This window comes from Pseudorca crassidens, chromosome 15 (assembly GCF_039906515.1).
Source record: "Pseudorca crassidens isolate mPseCra1 chromosome 15, mPseCra1.hap1, whole genome shotgun sequence".
In the NCBI taxonomy this organism is placed as follows: domain Eukaryota; kingdom Metazoa; phylum Chordata; class Mammalia; order Artiodactyla; family Delphinidae; genus Pseudorca; species Pseudorca crassidens.
The window spans coordinates 88,915,818-88,933,773 of NC_090310.1; the positions used below are offsets into that span (position 1 = coordinate 88,915,818).

A 17,956-nucleotide genomic window follows, 5' to 3' on the forward strand; every position below is an offset into this window, starting at 1 on the left:
TCGCCTGCGTGGGCTGGGCCGTCAGGGCGAAGTGGCCAGTTATGCCTCCGTCGGGCGGGAGGTGTTGTTCAGGCATTGGGGTAAACTGAGGCACGATGGGGCGCTGGGTGCTGCCCCAAGCCCAGCGCGCACGGATGGAAGCGACGGGAAGGTGCAGCGAAAGAGGCTGCCCTCCCCTGGGACCTTGAACTCCTGGCCCCGGGGGCCTCGAGCCTGCAAAGCAGGATCCAGCCTCTTTTCCAACCAGCACGTTGACCACGTCTGCCTGTGGCCACCCTCAGGAAATGGCCTGGCTCCTGGCAGTGCCGGGGCAGTGTGAGGCCATGGGCTTTATTGGGGTGACTGAGCAGCCTGTCTACTTTAGGGCGGTGGTCCTAGACCAGCAGCCAGTGCCCTCCTTGCTCCTTTGTGCCCCGGAACTGGGCTCTTGGCAGGGATGCTGAGATCAGGTCTGGGGGTGACGGGGCACCCACCTCACCGAGACGTGGAAATGAATGGAGTAGGGAAGCAGCGCTAGTTTGGAGACAGGTAAAAGGTGCGCCTCCTTCCCCGAGGCGCTTTCTACCTGCTCTGTCCACGCCGGGGCAGCTTCGGCTGCACTGTTTGTGGGCAGGGCACAAAACACGTGGGCAGATTTGGAGTCTTCCTTTTCTCACAGGGACCTCTGGGAGCTGCTTCTCTCGAGGCACCAAGTGTCCATACTGGGGCAGAGGCAGGGAGGGGCCCTCTGTGGAGGGGTCAGTCAGTCCTTCCTTTGGAAATCAGAGCCAGAGAGACCTGTGTAATCCTTCCCTCATTCACTGTGCCCACCCCAGGGTCAAGACGTGCAGGATTTCAGGAGAGGGGGTCAGTGTGTGTGCCCTGAGGTGCATCCAATTGGTAGGTGTGTGTCTGCATGACCACATACGTCAAGCTGTGTCCTGTTTGACCATCATGGTGTCAGGGTATGTCTCTGTGTCCCGTACTAGGTGAGAAAGATCCTAGTCGTATGTTAGTGTCCAAGTGACTGGACACAAGGTGTGGGGGGATGTCTGGGTCTTGGTGGGTGTGTGTCCAGGCCACAGCGCGTCTGCATGTCAGGGCAACGTGTGATGTTATGTGTGTTGTGTATGGGGTGCACTGTGCCTGGTGTTTTTCTGTATGTTAGGAGGTCATGGGATGCTGGGACCCTGTGTGTCAGTGTGCTGCGTGTCTGGACGCTGGTGTCATCGCGTCTCTGTGTGTTGGTGCGTGTGTGTCCAGACTGCAGGGCTTGGTTTATGCCTCTGTGTGAGTATTTGTGTGTCTGGTTGCTGTGTGGGTATGTGTGGGGGCATGTGCTGTGACGTGTGTTTCTTATGTCAGAGCTCTCACTTGTGTAGGGGGCTAAATGGGGATCCCCAAAGGATAGTCACTTCAGATCCCTGGAACCTATGAATGGGACCTTATTTGGAATAAAGGTTTTGCAGACGTGATTAAGTTAAGGGTCTTGAAATGCAGAGATCATCCTGGATTATCCAGGTGGGCCCTATGTCCAGTGACAAGTGTCCTTGTAGGAGGGAGATTTGCCAGAGGTGATGTAACCCTGGAATCCAGGATGGAGTGGTGTGTCCATGAGCCCAGGAATCCCCCCAGGGCAGCCCCCAGAAGCTGGAGAGACGAGGAAGGGTTCTTTCCTGAGCCCAGGAAGGAGTGCTGCCCTGCTGGATTCCAGACTTGTGGCCTGTAGAACAGTGAGAAAGTTCGTTTCTGTTGTGTTAAGCCTCCCTGTCGTGGTCATCTGTTACAACAGCCCCAGGAACCTAACACACCTGTGTCCCTGCCCCTGGGTGCGGCCCATGGGGCAGCTGGGGCCAGCAGGGGCCTGGGGTACACAGGCGCCGCACCAGGATGGGACACCACTGCCCCCTGGTGGCCCCAGCTGGAGGCAGCTGGCCCAGGCGCCCCCTCCTCCCAGGCCCAGGCCCCACTCAAGGCTCTGAGCGTCCCCCACATGCCTGGGTGGCCAGAGTCAGACACCACACTCGCGGCACTTGAGAACCAAATTTATTTCTGATTTTTTTGTCAGAATATAAAAAAGCGCAAAACAAGGAAGATAAGACAGGAACACAGCGGGGCTGAGGGTCCAAGACAGGGAGGGAAAAGGGGAGAGAGACAGGAAGGGCTCCCTGGAAAGGGTCATGTCGTGATGGCATGAGGTGGCCAGGGATATTCAGGGCAGCCGGGCAGGATGAGGGGCTTCCCATGGGGAGGCGCACGGGATGGGGGGCACCAGGCCAGTTGTTCAAATTCCACATGGGACCTGCAACAACCAACCTCCCATCCTGAGGCTGGCACAGGGCGCGGCTTGGGATCTGGTGGCTCAGCCCCATCTGTCTCCAAGATTTTCAGAATCCCCAGGGGGTTGAGTGGGCAGAGGTGCAAGAGGGTGGGGCTGCCAGGACTGCCCTAGCTATCCCTCTGCTGGGCCCACGAGTGGTTGCTCAGGTGCTGGCTGGGTCTCCACTGGGTGGGCATGGGGGCTGCAGCTGTCAGAACAGTTCTTGTGTGGATCCGGGTTCTCCTGGGAAAGGGGCAGTGGGAACACCCACCCATGACTAAGCCTGGAAGGCAGTCTCCGTGACCCTGGGAGGAGGGAGCCGTCCCCCAACCTAAGGCCAGGACACAGGTGAGCCTGGCACTGGGCGTGGGGTCCTCCTGGGGTCAGGCCTTGGGCGTGTGTCCCAGTCCCCGTGAGTAGATGGGGGCGTGATAAGGGTTTCAAAAATGAGTGAGAGCCCTTGGCACGGTGGCTGGCTGGGCTGGGCCACTGACCGTTCTCTGGGCAAGGACGGGGAGGGCCACACACCAAAGGGAACCTTGGCAGTTTACCCCACCTGTGTGGCAGTCCTCTAGGGGCTGGGGGAGGGCGTAAACGGGGCGAGGGGGCAGACCTCTGGCCCTGGGCGAGGGCAGGGTGCCTAGAAGACGCGTGACTCAGCAGGCGATGGAGGGTGCCGGCGAAGGGAATATAAATAAACAGACTCCTTGGGAGGCTGGGGGTGTCCAAACCGGCTCTGGCCCCAGGTGGCTGCCCTGCATGCTGCCAGCAGCACCAGGGGGTGGGCCTGGGCTCAGGTCCTGGGAGGAAGGGCCCCACTCAAGCAGCCCCTGCCTGCCCGCCCGCCCACTCCCAGGCCCTGCCCGGAGTGCACAACCAGAGGTGGCTGGAGGTGGCGACGCTCGTCCCACCTGTCCATGGGGCTGGGCTTGGCCCCTGGGGCGTCACGCGGGGTCTGAGAGGGGCTGCACGGCCAGCTCTGCCTCGTGCTCGTCAGGGGCACCGGTCACAGTGCTGAGGTCCGGCGTTCAAGCCTAGGCAGCAGCTAGGACATGTTTCCGAAGGAAGCTGTGGGGCGAAGGGGGGTGAGGAGGGTCGGGGACCTCTGGCGTCATCCCCTCTCGCCCCAGGTGCAGGACAGCCCTTACTGGACAGCCCAGGTGCAGGACAGCCCTTACTGGGGTCCCTGGCCACCCTCCTGAGGTCAACCCACCCACCCTGCACTCCGGGCCTCGAGGCCCAGCCCCCCCAGGCCTTTCTGAACCCGTGGGCATTCCTGGCTCCTCCCACTGACCTTGGCTGAGCAGCTGCAGGCTCCGCCCCTCCTCGCGCACCTGCAGGCGCAGCAGCTGCTGCAGCACCTCCTGCCGCTGCGCCTCCTGCGCCAGCCCCATCCGTTGCAGCTTCTCCGCGTTCAGCCGCAGCAGTGCCCGGCCTGGGAGGGAGGGGAGAGGGGTTGAGCCGAGGTTGCCATCCAAAGGGTTTCGAGAGCAAAGGCGGAGAGAGAGAAGGCAGAGAGAGGAAGAGATGGGTCGGGTGGGCAGAGACAGACATGCAGAGAGAGACTCAGAGAGACAGGGCAAGAGAGGGAGAGAGGCGGAGGGAGGGCAAGGAGGAATGGTGGCTGAGCAGAGCAAAGCCAGGCGACGACGGAAACAGAGACAAAGCCCCAGACGGGAGAGGCCGACTGGGGAGGAAGCAGAAGAGAGAGGGGAGGGGGAGAAGGCTCTCCGGGGAGCCCGCCCCCGCCACACCCCAGCCCCCCAGCCCCCACGGCACCGGTGATGGCGTGCTGGGAGAAGGCCTCCACGTAGACGAGGTAGTTGTGGGGACAGTGCTTCTTGAGCCACTTGCAGACGTCCTGCTGACTCCACAGGACCACGGGCCTCGTCAGGCCACCCAGGGAGGGGCTTGTGTGGTACAGGCCATCGTGGTCAGAGTACAGCCGGCCCTGTGGGAAGAGGGGTGGCCGGTGGAGTGGGGTGGCAAGGAGGGCGGGGACTGAGGTGGGTGTAGTGTGTGGGTGGGTACCTGGGGGGCCTCGGTGCCGGGCTGCTGAAGGAGCTTGACCTGCCGGCTGCCAGCTGCCCTCTGGCTGCGGGAGTCGTGCCACGTGAGGCTGGTGCCCGGGGTCCGAGGCAGGGGGCAGGGGATGCTCTCGGCCGACACCGTGTGCTCCAGGAGGGTCCGGCAGAAGCTGAAGTGGGCAGTGGCTGCAAAGCAGGGGTGCCTGGTCACAGCGGTCAGAGGCAGGGGCTCCCTCCCTGTGATCCGGCTTCCTGCTCAGCCCATCTTTCCTCCACGGAAGAGGAGAGGCACGTTCCCAATTAGGGGTTCCCAAGCCTCCCCAAAGAGAAGGAAGTGTGCGCGAGCTGTCCTGAGAACTCCACCTTCAAGAAGCATAGTTTGTGCTCTGGGGAGCAGGATGGATTCTGTTTAATTAGAGAGAGACGTGGCCACCAGGGAGCCTCACACTCAGAACCAGGTGGGGCTCTCCTGGGACGGCCCTGGTCTTCTCCTTGGGCTGGCAGAGCCACATCAGACCAGGGCGCACGCACGCACAGGGCTTGCCTGTGAGGAAACGCGGCCCCAGCGTCCTGGGAGACTCTGTGCTGTGGGGAGACCCCTGTGGCTGGGCTGCCTGCCCACGTGGTCGTCGAAGGCACCTGGTCCCTGCAGCCCCACCTGGCGTTCCTTGGAGGCTTGGCCTCTGTCCTGCTGTGCTCACTGGCTGTGACTTGTGAACGAGAAGAAGGCTGAACTCTGGGCAAGCCCACAAGGTTCCTGCTGCCCCTTCCTGCAGGCCCCCTGGCCCAGGGCAGCTCCCGTGCATGGCAGCGTCAGCACAGCACACAGGCTGCACGCGCGCGCTCGGGGACCCAGGCTGACTCCTTGTGCTTTCTCTCCCCACGCCGGCTTCGTTACGCTCATCACCTTTTAGTTTTACCATCATTTCTGTGCTGGTGGCTGACAGGAGTCAGGGGAGGGTAGACACCCGGACTGACCCCTCCCAAGGCCTTGCACAGGTCTTGGGACACAGGAGGTGCCCAGAAACATTGTGAATGACTGAATGGATGGATGAAGGCTCCGTGTGGTGTCCACAAGTCAACAGAGCCCTGGGGAGAGACAGGAAGCAGGGCCCAGCCTTGCCCCGTCTTACAGCATCCACGCCCTGACTCAGCAGGCAGGATCGGGTTCCCAGGCCGGGGTCCTTCCCCCACGTCCTCAGCAGGAGAATTAGTGACCCTCCTACCACAGACACAGCCCCTCACCCCCACTGAGGGCAGGGCTTGGTGATGTGCCCAGGAGGTTTCAGTAATGAGGGAAACCCACATCTTCCACCCCCTCCTCCCTCCCCGTTCTTACAACTTTGGAATTGGATGGCAACTCTGAATTTGAGGTCTGGGGTCAGACAGAGGGCGTGGCCGAGGGTGGTTCTAGTACGGTGGGAGGAGACTCATTCTAAGCAGGCACGTTTCGGGGGAGGGACCCCGGGTCTCAGGGCTTCGCCTGGAGGGGCCTCCAGGCGGGAGAACCAGTCGGACGCCTCAGCCCGCGCCGCACCTGTCCTGGGCCAGCCGGGCCCCGCCCATTTCCTGCCCGCGCTGGGGGAGGGCTCTCCGTTCGTCTGTCGGTCCGTCCCTCCTTTCCAGCCCCAACGTCAGAATTCCAGGAGGAAATGGGGCGGGGACCCCCTCTGGGCCCCACTGCAGGGGCCGGGGAAGGTTTTACCCGCGCGAAGGAAAAGGTGACCGCGGGGTGGTGCTAGCCTGGGACAGGAGCCTCGGCGGGTCACCTCCCCCAAACCAGGGCGCGCCGATCCCCAAGGCCTGACCGCCGCCCCCCACCCCCGCCCTCGCCCCAGCGCGGGATAAAGACACTGGGAACCCCGTTCGGCCGGGACGCGCCCCCTACTCCGAGCGCGGCTGGAGTTTGGACTTCGCTAGGACCCGGCCCTGTCCCTCCGGTCCTCGAGCCCCCAGACCGCGATAGCTCCGCGCCCGGGTCCAGCCCTGCTCACCGTCCACATCCCGGCGCTCCCCGAATCCGGCGCGCACAGCCCCGGCGCGGCCTCGCGGGGGGCTCGGCTTGGTCCTCAGCTCCGTGAACATGGGGCCCGCGGGTCCCCAGCCGGTGCACACGCCCCTCGCCGGGCGCAGGGCGGCCCGTGTGGCCGGCGGGGAACGCGCGCCGCTGCCCCGCCCCAGCCGGCCCCGCGCCCGAGCCGGTCCCCGCGCCCGGCGAGTCTGCGCGGCGAGGCACCTGCTGCCGATCCCTGAGAGCGGGGCGCGCTCCGGGAGCTCCGAGGGGTGTCGGCGGCGCGCGGATGTGCGAGCGCGGAGGGCGTCTGCCGGGGCAAGGGGCGGCTGTGCGCACCTGGGCATGGCGCCAAGGACGAGTGACTGTGCGGCCGCCCGGGGTCCAGGCGTCTGCAGGAGCATCTGAGGGTGCCTTAGCCCTCTCTGCATATGGAGAGGAGGGGGTATCCTACCTGCTCCTGGGACCCTCTGCCCCATGGGGCCTAGGTCAAGGGCCAGACCCACCACTTCCCTCCATTCTCCTTTGTCAATTTACTTACTCATTCCTTTATTCATGCATTCTCCAGACCTCTCTGGAGGTTTCTCTCTCGAATGGGCACTTGCTTCCCCAGAGAAGCCAGTTTGACGCGCCCTTACCTCCCCCTCCCCACTCTGTGAACTTCAGGAGGACATCAGGGTCTCTCCCCTTCCCTCTGTAGCCCCAGAATCTGGCTCAGTGCCCAGGATGTGGCACCGAACAGGGGTAGGCTGGGGACAGGGAGGAGAGAGAAACCCCGAGGGGGCTGCAGCAGGCAGGGGGGGTGTGCTTGCTTCAGGACCCCAGTGAGAAGTGTTAGGGTAGGCTGGGGACTGCCTGGTCCAGCAGAAGGCTAGACTTGTGACCAGCTTTTTGCCTGCTCTGCCAGGAGCCCAAGGGCTCTCCCCAGGTGTATGTGGGGACCAAAGAATGTCCCACCGCCACCTGAGCGAAGGTGCACATGGACACACAGTATCCAGATAACCGTCCCGCGTGTCCACCTAAAATACGAGCACGGGTGGTCGGACTTGCACCCGTGCGCACCAGCACACACGGAATTCACCCACATGCTGTGACCGCCCGTGCCCACATACTGACTTGTTCTGCTGCATTTATTTATTTTCGTCAGTTAGCTCTCTAGGGTCTGGGCTCTCACGGTCACCGGAATCACCGGAATGTTCAGGGTATGGTGGGGGTGTGGGCGGGGCCGGAACTGGGCCAGGAATCTGAGCGCGGAGAGCTAGGGCAGCAGTCTGTACCGCCATCAGGACACATACACCCCGCACAAGCCCTACACAGTCGGCTAGGTGTGCAGTCTGCTCAGGTGTGTTAGGCCCTGCCCCGGGGCCAAGGCGACTCTGAAGGGCAGGGTGGGAGGCTCAAGGAGGAAGGGGACCCATGGGTCCTGCTCGTACAGGCAGGTCTCAGAAATGCATCGAAAACACGCAGTAAGCAGGGCCGCCCCTGCTCAGTTTTGAGGTCCCCCAGGGCTAGTCCTGGAGCACATCGCCTGCCCGCCGCACCAGGAGCGGGCGCTACAGCACATGCGCTCGCCGCGTCTCTGTCCCCTTAGCCGCGGTCCAGAGCCGCCGGGAGCCGCCGGAAGTCGAGTTTCGGGAACTTCCGCCCAGGGAATGCGCGGTGGGCGGGGCTACGTGGGACCACGCGCTCTGCTTCCGGGGCGCGGGTGACGCGGGCAGCGGTCCTTCCTGTTACAGAGCCTCGGACGTGTGTGGTTTTTCGCCTCCGGCCGCGGCCTCCATCCCTTCCCTTCTTGGCCGTCGCCGTCACCGGCGCCATGAACAAGAAGAAGAAGCCGTTCTTGGGCATGCCCGCCCCGCTCGGCTACGTGCCGGGGCTGGGCCGCGGGTGAGGCCTGGGGCCCGGGTCTGGGCGGCCGCCGACAGCGACGGGGAGGACGAGAACAGGGATGGCGCGGGATTGGCCTGATCTTGGTGGGAAGAACGGCGCTCTGGGTTAGAGCCGACCCGAGGGAGGCTGTCTGCCCCTAGGAGGCGGGACGCTTGGGTTTGAAGCGACGACTCTGAGCCCGGTTTCTGTCCCCGGGGTGGGTGGCAGCACCGTCTTGCGAGTCTGCCGTGGCGAGGACGCAAATCTCCGTCCCGTAGTCGGAGCTCTGTGGCTACCCTCCCCCGCCCCAGGCCGGGCAGACCGGCCCCCCCCCCCCCCCATTCTTGGCTTGAGCGTGACTGATTCTCTAACCACGATCCGGGCTGGAGTCCTCTGTGTGGCCTCTCACGGTGGTACCTCATTCTTCCTCTGAGGTGCTGGTGGTCACATTAATGCTTCTTCAGACTCTCTACTCCCCAGGGGTAGGGATGGCATCTGTGAGCCTTGTGACTGGGTCCCCCAGGTCAGATGACTACCATGTATTGTTGAGTACGTGAGCAGGCATCATCACCGTGTTTGTTATTCGTTTGATCAGGTTTCTCTTGTTGGGAGTATTACGTCCAGCGTTATCTGGGGCACACACAAGTCTAAGATCTTGACAGTGTCTTCAGAGGACCTGCAGTTTACTAGGGGAGATGAGATGTTTGCATAAATAAGTACATAAAGAGGAACAGATTTAGAATTCTGGGGTTCCAGCGATCAACGTCTGAGCCAAGTTCAGAAGGACGTAGGGGTGTACAGACGTGGCAGGGTTAGAGGAGAAACTGCTGCTTTGTGTGTTGGGCATTTGAGAAGGAAGATGAGGTGTGGAGGAAGAGGAAGGAACTGTGAGGAGTCTGTGTGGGTGGGACGTGCGGTGGGTGGCGTGGAGCTGCAGGGGCGGAGGGACCGGAGCCCCTGTAGGCACTGGAGAAGTAGACACCTCAGTACGCTGTGCTCAGAGCTGTGCTGAAGCAGAGGAAAGCTCCGCGCGGGGGTAGCTAACTTGGGTCCCAGCTGTGATGGGAGTCATGGTCTCGGAGGAGGGATTTTGGCGGTAGACCCCGTAGAATTTAGAGACAGATGGGAGGGAGAGGGAGGCAAAGCTGATGCCGTGGTACCTGGGACGGCACTGCCACCATCGGCTGAAACGACCCAGAGCAACTGTAGGGCAGGCACAGAAGGGGAACTCCGACTGGGCCACGTTGGGTTTGGGGGCCTGGTTGGATTCAGAGAGAGGGCTGCTTGGCAGATTGTGGGAAACGGGAGACTGTGACCTGGGAGCAGAGGGGTCTGGTGCCCGGGGGAACCTCCTTCAAGGAGAATGTGGGGTGGCAGAAGGTAGCCTCAGAACCTTCTCAGGTTTCTCTCTTGAAGAGGACAGCTGTGTGGAGTTCACTGCTTCTGGGCTCTTTGGGGGTTTCCCGGAGGAGTTAGAAAAAGAGGTGTCATCAGGTGACAGCTGCGGAGGGTCTTGGCACAGGAACAAGGCCACTCAAATAAATGGGCATCTTGGGGTCTCCTGCAGTGCCACTGGCTTCACCACCCGCTCGGACATCGGGCCTGCCCGGGATGCCAATGATCCCGTGGATGACCGCCATGCGCCCCCAGGCAAGAGGACTGTCGGGGACCAGATGAAGAAGAGCCAGGCTGCGGATGACGATGATGAGGACCTCAATGACACCAACTATGATGAGGTGACTTGTGAGGGGCTCCCCGGCCAGCGTCCACGTTCTTAACCCAGTGTGCTGTTGGCATCTGTTATGAGTGGCTTGGAGTGGTGGGTCCATTGCCTGTTCCAGCTAGTCAGGGGATAGGGGATAGCTCAAACAGAGTTTGAGAGGGGAGCAGGAAAAATATGAGGAAATGTGCCCTCTGTGGTCTCTTCAGAAGAGATGCACTGGCACATGTTAGAACTGTTGCGTTGCTGCTGTGTCTTGGCTGGTCTTTAATGATGAAAGCTTTAAGTGGAATTGGTAATATTTGCCCCTTTTGCTTTAGCGCTTGTTTTCTTAATGAATTCGTGTCCGGGCTGCTGAGGTCTTTTACAGACATGCTACAACAGGCGGCGTTTTTCCTCAGAGAAAAGTTTCTTAAAAATTCAGTTTCGAGTAATTTTAAAGTTACAGAGAACTTTCAAAAATAATGTGGAGACTTCCTGCATACTCTTCACAAGTTTCTCCCCATCTCACATGACCCTAGTACTATTATTATTTTTTTATTTGTAAATTTTTTAAAACTTTCATTTTTTTTGGTCGCACCGCATGGCATGTGGGATCTTAGTTCCCTGACCAGGGATCGAACCAGTGCCCCCTGCAGTGGAAGCACGGAGTCTTAACCACTGGACCGCCAGGGAAGTCCCTATTTTTTAAATTTTTATTTACTTTATCTTTGTTTTTATTTTGAGGTATAGTTGATTTACAACGTTGTATTACTTTCTGCTGTACAGCAAAGTGACTCGGTTATACAGATATATACATTCTTTTCCACTACGGTTTATCCCAGGATATTGAATTGGGTATTCCGTGCACCCTAGTACTGTTATTGAAACCAGGAAGTTAACACTGACGCAGCAATATTAACTAACCTGTAGATCTTACTTGAATTCCACTGGGTTTTCCACCCGTGTCCTACTTCTGGCCCAGGACCCTGCGCTGCATTTAGTTGTGCCTCCTTAGTGTCCGCTGGTCGGTGTGCATACTCTCTCTTTCATGCCCTTGGCAACTCTGAAGAGTACTCATCAGCCATTTTGTTATCCTTCAGTTTGGGGTCGATTGATTGAAAAAAATTGTTGAGCAACCATTTTGCAGCTAGACGTGTTCTATCATTGATGTTTCTGTTGGTGGGGGTCGCATTGGAGAAAAGCTGACACTAAGTATGTTGTTTGGTTCTCAGTTTAACGGCTATGCTGGGAGCCTCTTCTCAAGTGGGCCCTACGAAAAAGATGACGAGGAGGCAGATGCTATCTATGCAGCCCTGGATAAAAGGATGGACGAAAGAAGGAAAGAGAGAAGGTAAGACAAATTGTCCGCTCTTCATGCTGTGTTTATCCAACTTAAAAAAAAGCGTTTGTTTGTTTGTTTTTGGGCTGCACCGTGTGGCCTGCGGGATCTTAGTTCCCCGACCAGGGATCAAACCCGTGCCCCGTGCAGTGGAAGCGCAGAGTCTTAACTGCTGGACTGCCTGGGAAGTCCCAGAAAGTTTTGTTTCGATTTATTTCAGACTTGGAGAAAATTTGCAAGAATAGGAGATGTGTCTGCTCAGCTTTGAGGCTGCCTGGGGCTTGGTCTGTGGCAGCCACACTTGGAAAACCCTGGACTGTTGCACAGTAGCCTTGGGCGCTGGGGACTGGAGTGGAGAGCTTAGGAACTCCGTGTTTGACTTCCCAGAAATCGACAGAATTTGGGGGATTATTCTGCCTATGCATCAGGGTTACCATCTTTGAAATGGGCGTGGTGATGTTGATGAGTGTATATTAAGTAATTTGGAGGTTCACTGAAGATGGCAAATGACCATTGCAGTCCTCGTGGGCATGCGGCTGTGTCTTGAGAATCTTACTGCACAGGTCATTGTTGAGCTGGGCTGGTGGGGACGGACTCCAGTGAGCTGGAGGGTGCGAGGCCCATGCAGGCTGTGGGAGGGGCACCCTCTGTTCCTGGGGGTCCGTTGGGGGAAGACCACTCCCCCGCAGAGCCCTCCTGTTTTGCCTCTGGGGCTCTCAGGTGGGTGTGTTGGATTGAACTTGGCCCAGCACGTCTGTCCTTGATGTTACCTCATTGGCAACTTTCTGATTCCTTGTCATTTTCTGGGGAAATATATGCAAAGTCAACATAGGATCCTGCAAACTATGATAAGTTTTATTGCTTCATAACATGTTTATATTTTTTACTACAAAAAGAATGCATTCTCACTCTAGAATATTAGGACAATAAGTTTAAGTGTAAGTAATGTTTATTCACAAGCCTGGAAGGTGACAGTTAACATTTTGGTTTACTTTTTTCTTTCTATTGCTCATTATACATACAGTTTTCTTTTCATAACTTGTAGAATTTTTAGTTTTCTCAAAATCATATTAGAAGAGTGAAGTACCGTTCTTCAGGGGAGTTTTTTAAAAGCATGTTATTTAATCAATGTGCATGAACTTATACGTATCGTAATTTGGTGGTTTTGCATATTAAAGAAGACTTGATTCCAATCTTCTGGAATTCATTCATTAAAAAAATCTGAGTGATGTGGATACATACAGAAAATTGTTGTATTAAGTGGTTTTAGGGAAGTGGTTGGCTTTTGAAAACTTTTCACAATACAAAAGAGCAGAAGGAACAGCGTAGCAGACAGGCGTGTGCCCCCACGTAGTCCGCACTATTCGGTTTGCACTTTCGCTTCTTCTGCTTCTGCAGGTGGGCTTTGCTGGCTCCCGTTGGGGTCAGTTCGCCCTGGCGCTGAGCAGTCCATCCTTGTTACCTGGTAGCCAGTCCACATCCACTGTTCCCTGCTTGTCCGCAGAACTTTGTAGAACTGCTTTTTACGAGCCATGACGCAGTCAGCACCACTGCTCAGGCATGTCCCCTAGCCACCACCACCCCTTTACGGAACGACTGCCCACCTCCTCGTGGCACCCTTTCACTTGTTGCGCTCTCAGCGTTTCCTGTGGATTGGAAGTTGGAGCCTGAGGCTTAATTCAGATCAGTGGAGCATCTTTGGCCAGAAAACCTGACGGTATCTGTGTGAGCTGCTTCCCATCAGGAGCTGTGGTGCCAGGCTGTTTCCAGCCGGTCGAGAGGTGTTTGTCTTTTCCAAGCACGTCGTTATTCACAACGCATTCAAGTTCCTGTCTGACCTTGTGGAGGGAAATATAAATCTCAGCGTTGGGAAGCCCTGGCTGCCGGGCTCATGTCTACTCCGGTTTGCCTAACTTGGTCGATACTTTGTCACCATTGCCCACGGCTCTTTGAGTTCACGTGTGACCTGGTCCTAAGTCACCAGGAACCCATTTGGATGGACAACTAGGACAACGGTTCAGCTTTTCTTCTGAGCTGAGTTATTCAGAGGATGGCCCTACCTTTGGGACTTTATAGAATTTTAAAGCAGTAAATATACTTGTGTTTAAATGCAGGTATTTAATGGAGTAATACAACTTGCTTTTTATTTTAGTGAGTTCTGCATGTTTTTATCTGGTAGCGAGTTGAGTTATTTGTGAATGTATCCATTGTTGCCTTAAAATAGATTTGATTTAACTGCTGAGTGTGTGGAATTACTCTTTTTGGTGATTTAATTAGGAAGGATAATAAAGTGACTTTGTTTCAGAATGGACATCCAGGATTTCTAATACGTGCCCACGTTTTACTTCTAGGGAGCAAAGGGAGAAAGAAGAAATTGAGAAATACCGTATGGAGCGCCCCAAAATCCAGCAGCAGTTCTCAGATCTCAAAGTGAGCAGATGGGTGGCCTGCTGTTCCTCGTGGCCTTCCCAGTGGAGAACAGACGCTCTGGGGCACAGCTGATGAGACGAGCACAACTTTGCTCACTCTGCCCTTCCTTTAATTCAGAGGGTAGAAGAAGGGCCCTGCTTGGGTGTGCTTAATTATACGTGTGTGTGCAGAAAAGCTCTCCTCCCCAGAAAAGGGGGGACAGAGGAGCTGATTTTCTTTGTAACTTTGTAACTATGTCCATTTAGACATCAGGTTTTCTGAACTGTGTTCCCTGGGCTTTGACAGAACAATTTAAATCTGAGTGAAGTAGAGCAGATCCAACAGGTTGATTTTTCTAAGCAAAGTAGATAAACCGTGTCTGCATCAGAGTCCTTAAGGCATCATGAATTGGGCAATAGGGGTCAGGGAGAACATCATTTTTCTTGTGCGTGTGCAATTCTGCCAGAGAATTAATGTTTGGGGGCCGGGTGTTTCCAGAGGAAGTTGGCAGAAGTCACAGAAGAAGAGTGGCTGAGCATCCCTGAGGTCGGCGACGCCAGAAACAAGCGGCAGCGGAACCCCCGCTATGAGAAGCTGACCCCCGTTCCCGACAGCTTCTTTGCCAAACATTTACAGACTGGAGAGAACCACACTTCAGTAGATCCCCGGCAGACTGTGAGTACCCACAGAGAAGGCAAACGGGGCTCCTTGTGTCTGGTCGGACAGATCAGGACGGGGGGCGGGGGCAGCGCTGGAGGAGCCGGAGTATGTGCTCCTGCTGTGCCACGGCTGAGTCTGTCCGACGGTTCAGACGTCGGGCTCCAGTGGAAAGAGTTTCCAGAGATGAGAATGAAATGCATGCAAAGGCAAGCCAGCGTTTTGTCCTTGCTTCCCCAGCAATTTGGAGGTCTGAACACACCCTATCCAGGCGGACTGAACACCCCATACCCAGGTGGGATGACACCTGGATTGATGACACCCGGCACAGGCGAGCTGGACATGAGGAAGATCGGCCAAGCCAGGAACACTTTGATGGACATGAGGCTGAGCCAGGTGAGAGGTCGTGTCATGCGTTATTTTCCTACAGATCATATTAAAGAATTTTTGTTTTGCTTATAAAACTAATTTATATTTGTGAAAAGTTCACCCTTTGAAGGGCTTCGTCACATGTTAAACAGACCTGTGACATGTCCAATTCCCTGTCCCATTACACAGTGTGATGGGATTCTGCACGCAGGCTGGTGCGTGTGTCGACCCAGAGGGCGGGCACAGGTGTGCTGCATTCGGTGCCAGCAGCGAAGGGCCACCTGATGCGGTTCTCCTGCTCCCTTGGGGCTTGGGGTCTGTGGCAGGTGACAGAGGGCTGCCTGAGGAGCAGCCCAGACAGGCACTCGTGACAAGCCACGTGCTTACTGTTGATGTCGCTTAATGCCCTTCCCTCTTTACATAAAAGTTAAACGTACGTGTGTTCCTCCTGCACCCTAGTGAATCCTTGTGTCCTTACGGGGCGTGCACTAGGTGCCGTGCTCTAGAAAACCCAGGCAGAGTGAAGACCCTTTCTCATATGACATGCACGTCAGAAACCGTGAAGGAAAATACTTTCAAATTGACTACATACAAATTAAAAACTTTTGCATGATAGAAAGCACTGTAAAGTCAAGAGAACCAGCAAATCGGGAAGGAGTCATGCACGTGAAAACCAGACCCAGAGTAGTCGTGTGTGTTGAAGAGAGTGTGGACCTGCACAGGCCAGGACGTGACCAGGGCGGCACACCCACACCACTGGGGAATGCTTTGTGTTAAACATTTTTATGGAAAAATTTCACACATACTTAGACAAACAGCAGAGTGAAGTACTCAGCCATTCCTTTTGCTTCAGTGGAAAACTTAAATTTTAATTGAGCTTTTGCTATACTTGAGTTTTTTACGGTGAGCAGGTATCTTACAGTAAAAAATAAGTAGTAGCTTACAGATCCAAAAAATTGCACGCTTTCATGCTACTAGATATGTATTTACTTTATAAGTTGGAGAGTAGTTCATTGTGAATGTCATGATTTAGTCTTTGATTGATGGACCTTTTGGGTGGTTTCTGCTTGTTCGTGGTTACAAACCATGTTTTTTTTATTTTTTAATAAATTTATTGTTTATTTTTGGCTGCGTTGGGTCTCCGATGCTGCGCGCAGGCTTTTCTCTAGTTGCAGCGAGCGGGGGCTACTCTTCGTTGAGGTTCGTGGGCTTCTCATTGCGGTGGCTTCTCTTGTTGCGGAGCAGGGGCTCTAGGCGCTCAGGCTTCAGTTGTTATGGCACGTGGGCTCTAGGGCACGCGGGCTCAGTAGTTGTGGCGCGCGGGCTTAGTTGCTCCGTGGCATGTGGGAATCTTCCCAGGTCAGGGATCGAGCCCGTGTTCCCTGCATTGGCAGGCGGATTATTAACCACTGCGCCACCAGGAAAGTCCCACAAACCATGTTTTGATGAACTCCTCCTGCTTCTATCTTTGCAGATTTAAGTAAATATTTTTACAGTATCTTTAAAGTGGAATTGTTGGATTGGCATATTTTCACTTAGGTGCCGAATTATCTCTCAAAGGCACGACATTCCACACTCGGCAACGTGGGGGAGCTGGCTGTTCCATCGATCACCCCCCACCCCCACCCCGTTGGCAGCTCTGCTCTGGGGGCCTTTGGGAGGCCCATTCCCTCCAACAAGCCTCCACTTAATTTGCATCCTTGTGAGTGGTGAGGTTCAGCTTCATTTACGTTGCATAGATCTAGTTTGTTGTTTCTTTCACACTTGTGTGTAAAACGTAGAGAAAAAATAGTAATGTTTTGTGCTAAGATACGTATAAGATAAAATTTAAAGATTTAGCCGTTTCTGAGTGTATAGCTCAGGGGCATCGAGTACATGCATATTGAAGTACTGTTTTCATTACTCTAACTTTATAGTAAGTCTTTAAGTTGGGTCGTGTTCTCCGACTTTGTTCTTCTGCTTCATGTTGTGATGGCTGTTCTGGGTCCTTTGCCTCCTCTCCATGTGAACTTTAGAATCTGCTTGTCAACATCTACAAAGTAACGGGGATTTTGATTGGGAATGTGTTGAATCTACAGATCAAGTTGGGAAGAACTGACATCTTGACAATACTGAGTTTTCCTGTGCATGAACGTGGAATCTCTCTCCATTGATTTAGTTTTTCTTTGATTTCATTTGTTAAGGCTTTGTAGTGTTTTCTCTTACAGATCTTGTACGTATTTGTTGGGTTAACGTCTAGGTATGGTTGACCCTTGAACAGTGTGGGGTGTTAGGGGCACTGACTCTGTATGCAGTTGAGGGCCGTCCACGGCCGTCGGTTCAGCCAGCTGCAGATCGTGTAGCGGTGTGGTATGTGTTGAGGGGAAAAATCCAGGTATAAATGGACCCACGCAGTTCAAACCCGTGTTCAAGGGTCCACCGTGTTTCACAGTTTTGGGGGCTCTTGTAAATGTTGTTGTGTTTTTAATTTCAGAGTCGACATATTCTCTGCTGGTATGTAGGATAGTGATTGATATTAACCTTGTATCCTGCAGCCCTGCAGTAATTACTTATTAGTTCTGGGAGTTTTTTGTTGATTTTTTTCAAATCTTCTACATAGATAATCAATCAAGTTGCCTGCAAACAAAGGGAGTTTTCTTTCTTCCCGTCGCTTTTCCTCTCATCCTTTCCTTGTCCTGCTGCATTTTTGCCCACTTTTTACTCAGGTTGTTTTGTTTTTGTCATTGTCATGGTAACTTTAAGACACAACTTGAGAGAGTGCTACAATGAACTGCTCCATGAAAACGTAAAGAACGTTAGCTGAGATCATCAATCTTTGTGATTTCCGGGTTTCACTCATTCTTAGATGGACCTTATGTTCAGTTAGGCTTTTCCCCCTGGGACTTTTGTGTTTTCTTTTTTTTATAAAATCTTTGTTCTGTGTGGGTGAATTTTGCTTATTATCGCTACAAACTATTGTTTGAGTTAAGGTTGTTTTCTTACTTGAAAGTTCCCATGCCCACTGGGTGTCGGGATTATGGGAAGGGGCTCCAGGGACCTTCCGAGGCCTTCATTCCAGGCAGTCCTGGCTCTGTCCGACTAGCTGGGCTTGGCCTGTCTTGCAGGTATCTGACTCGGTGAGTGGGCAGACTGTGGTTGACCCCAAAGGCTATCTGACAGATTTGAATTCCATGATCCCGACTCATGGAGGGGACATCAAGTGAGTACCCTGCAGGGCCAGTGGCTGGGTGGGCTCGGCTTGCCGGGAATGTGTTGGATTTTATTTGAAGAATAC

General features: G+C 55.1%; 2 protein-coding genes across 3 annotated transcripts in view; one reads left to right on the forward strand and one right to left on the reverse strand.

Annotated features, from left to right (window-relative positions):
* Positions 1-2,012: 2,012 nt before the first annotated feature.
* SAMD10 (sterile alpha motif domain containing 10) lies at positions 2,013-6,699 on the reverse strand. Its single transcript, XM_067708805.1, has 6 exons — positions 6,321-6,699; positions 4,331-4,512; positions 4,079-4,250; positions 3,594-3,734; positions 3,211-3,367; positions 2,013-2,542 (listed from the first exon to the last, which is right to left on the reverse strand). Exons 1-5 carry the CDS (start codon positions 6,682-6,684, stop codon positions 3,345-3,347), a joined length of 882 nt encoding a protein of 293 aa, XP_067564906.1. The 5' UTR covers positions 6,685-6,699; the 3' UTR covers positions 2,013-2,542; positions 3,211-3,344.
* Positions 5,665-17,956, forward strand: part of PRPF6 (pre-mRNA processing factor 6) — a 35,890-nt gene continuing 23,598 nt past the window's right edge. The window contains exons 1-7 of one of the 2 annotated variants that reach the window (XM_067708803.1): positions 5,665-6,047; positions 9,774-9,942; positions 11,141-11,259; positions 13,599-13,677; positions 14,155-14,331; positions 14,554-14,709; positions 17,787-17,881. In XM_067708803.1, the coding sequence (XP_067564904.1) occupies positions 5,680-6,047; positions 9,774-9,942; positions 11,141-11,259; positions 13,599-13,677; positions 14,155-14,331; positions 14,554-14,709; positions 17,787-17,881 (1,163 nt within the window). In that variant the 5' untranslated portion in view covers positions 5,665-5,679. Of the gene's footprint in view, positions 6,048-8,029; positions 8,225-9,773; positions 9,943-11,140; positions 11,260-13,598; positions 13,678-14,154; positions 14,332-14,553; positions 14,710-17,786; positions 17,882-17,956 lie in introns of those variants that run through there. The other variant, XM_067708804.1, reaches the window with a different exon arrangement.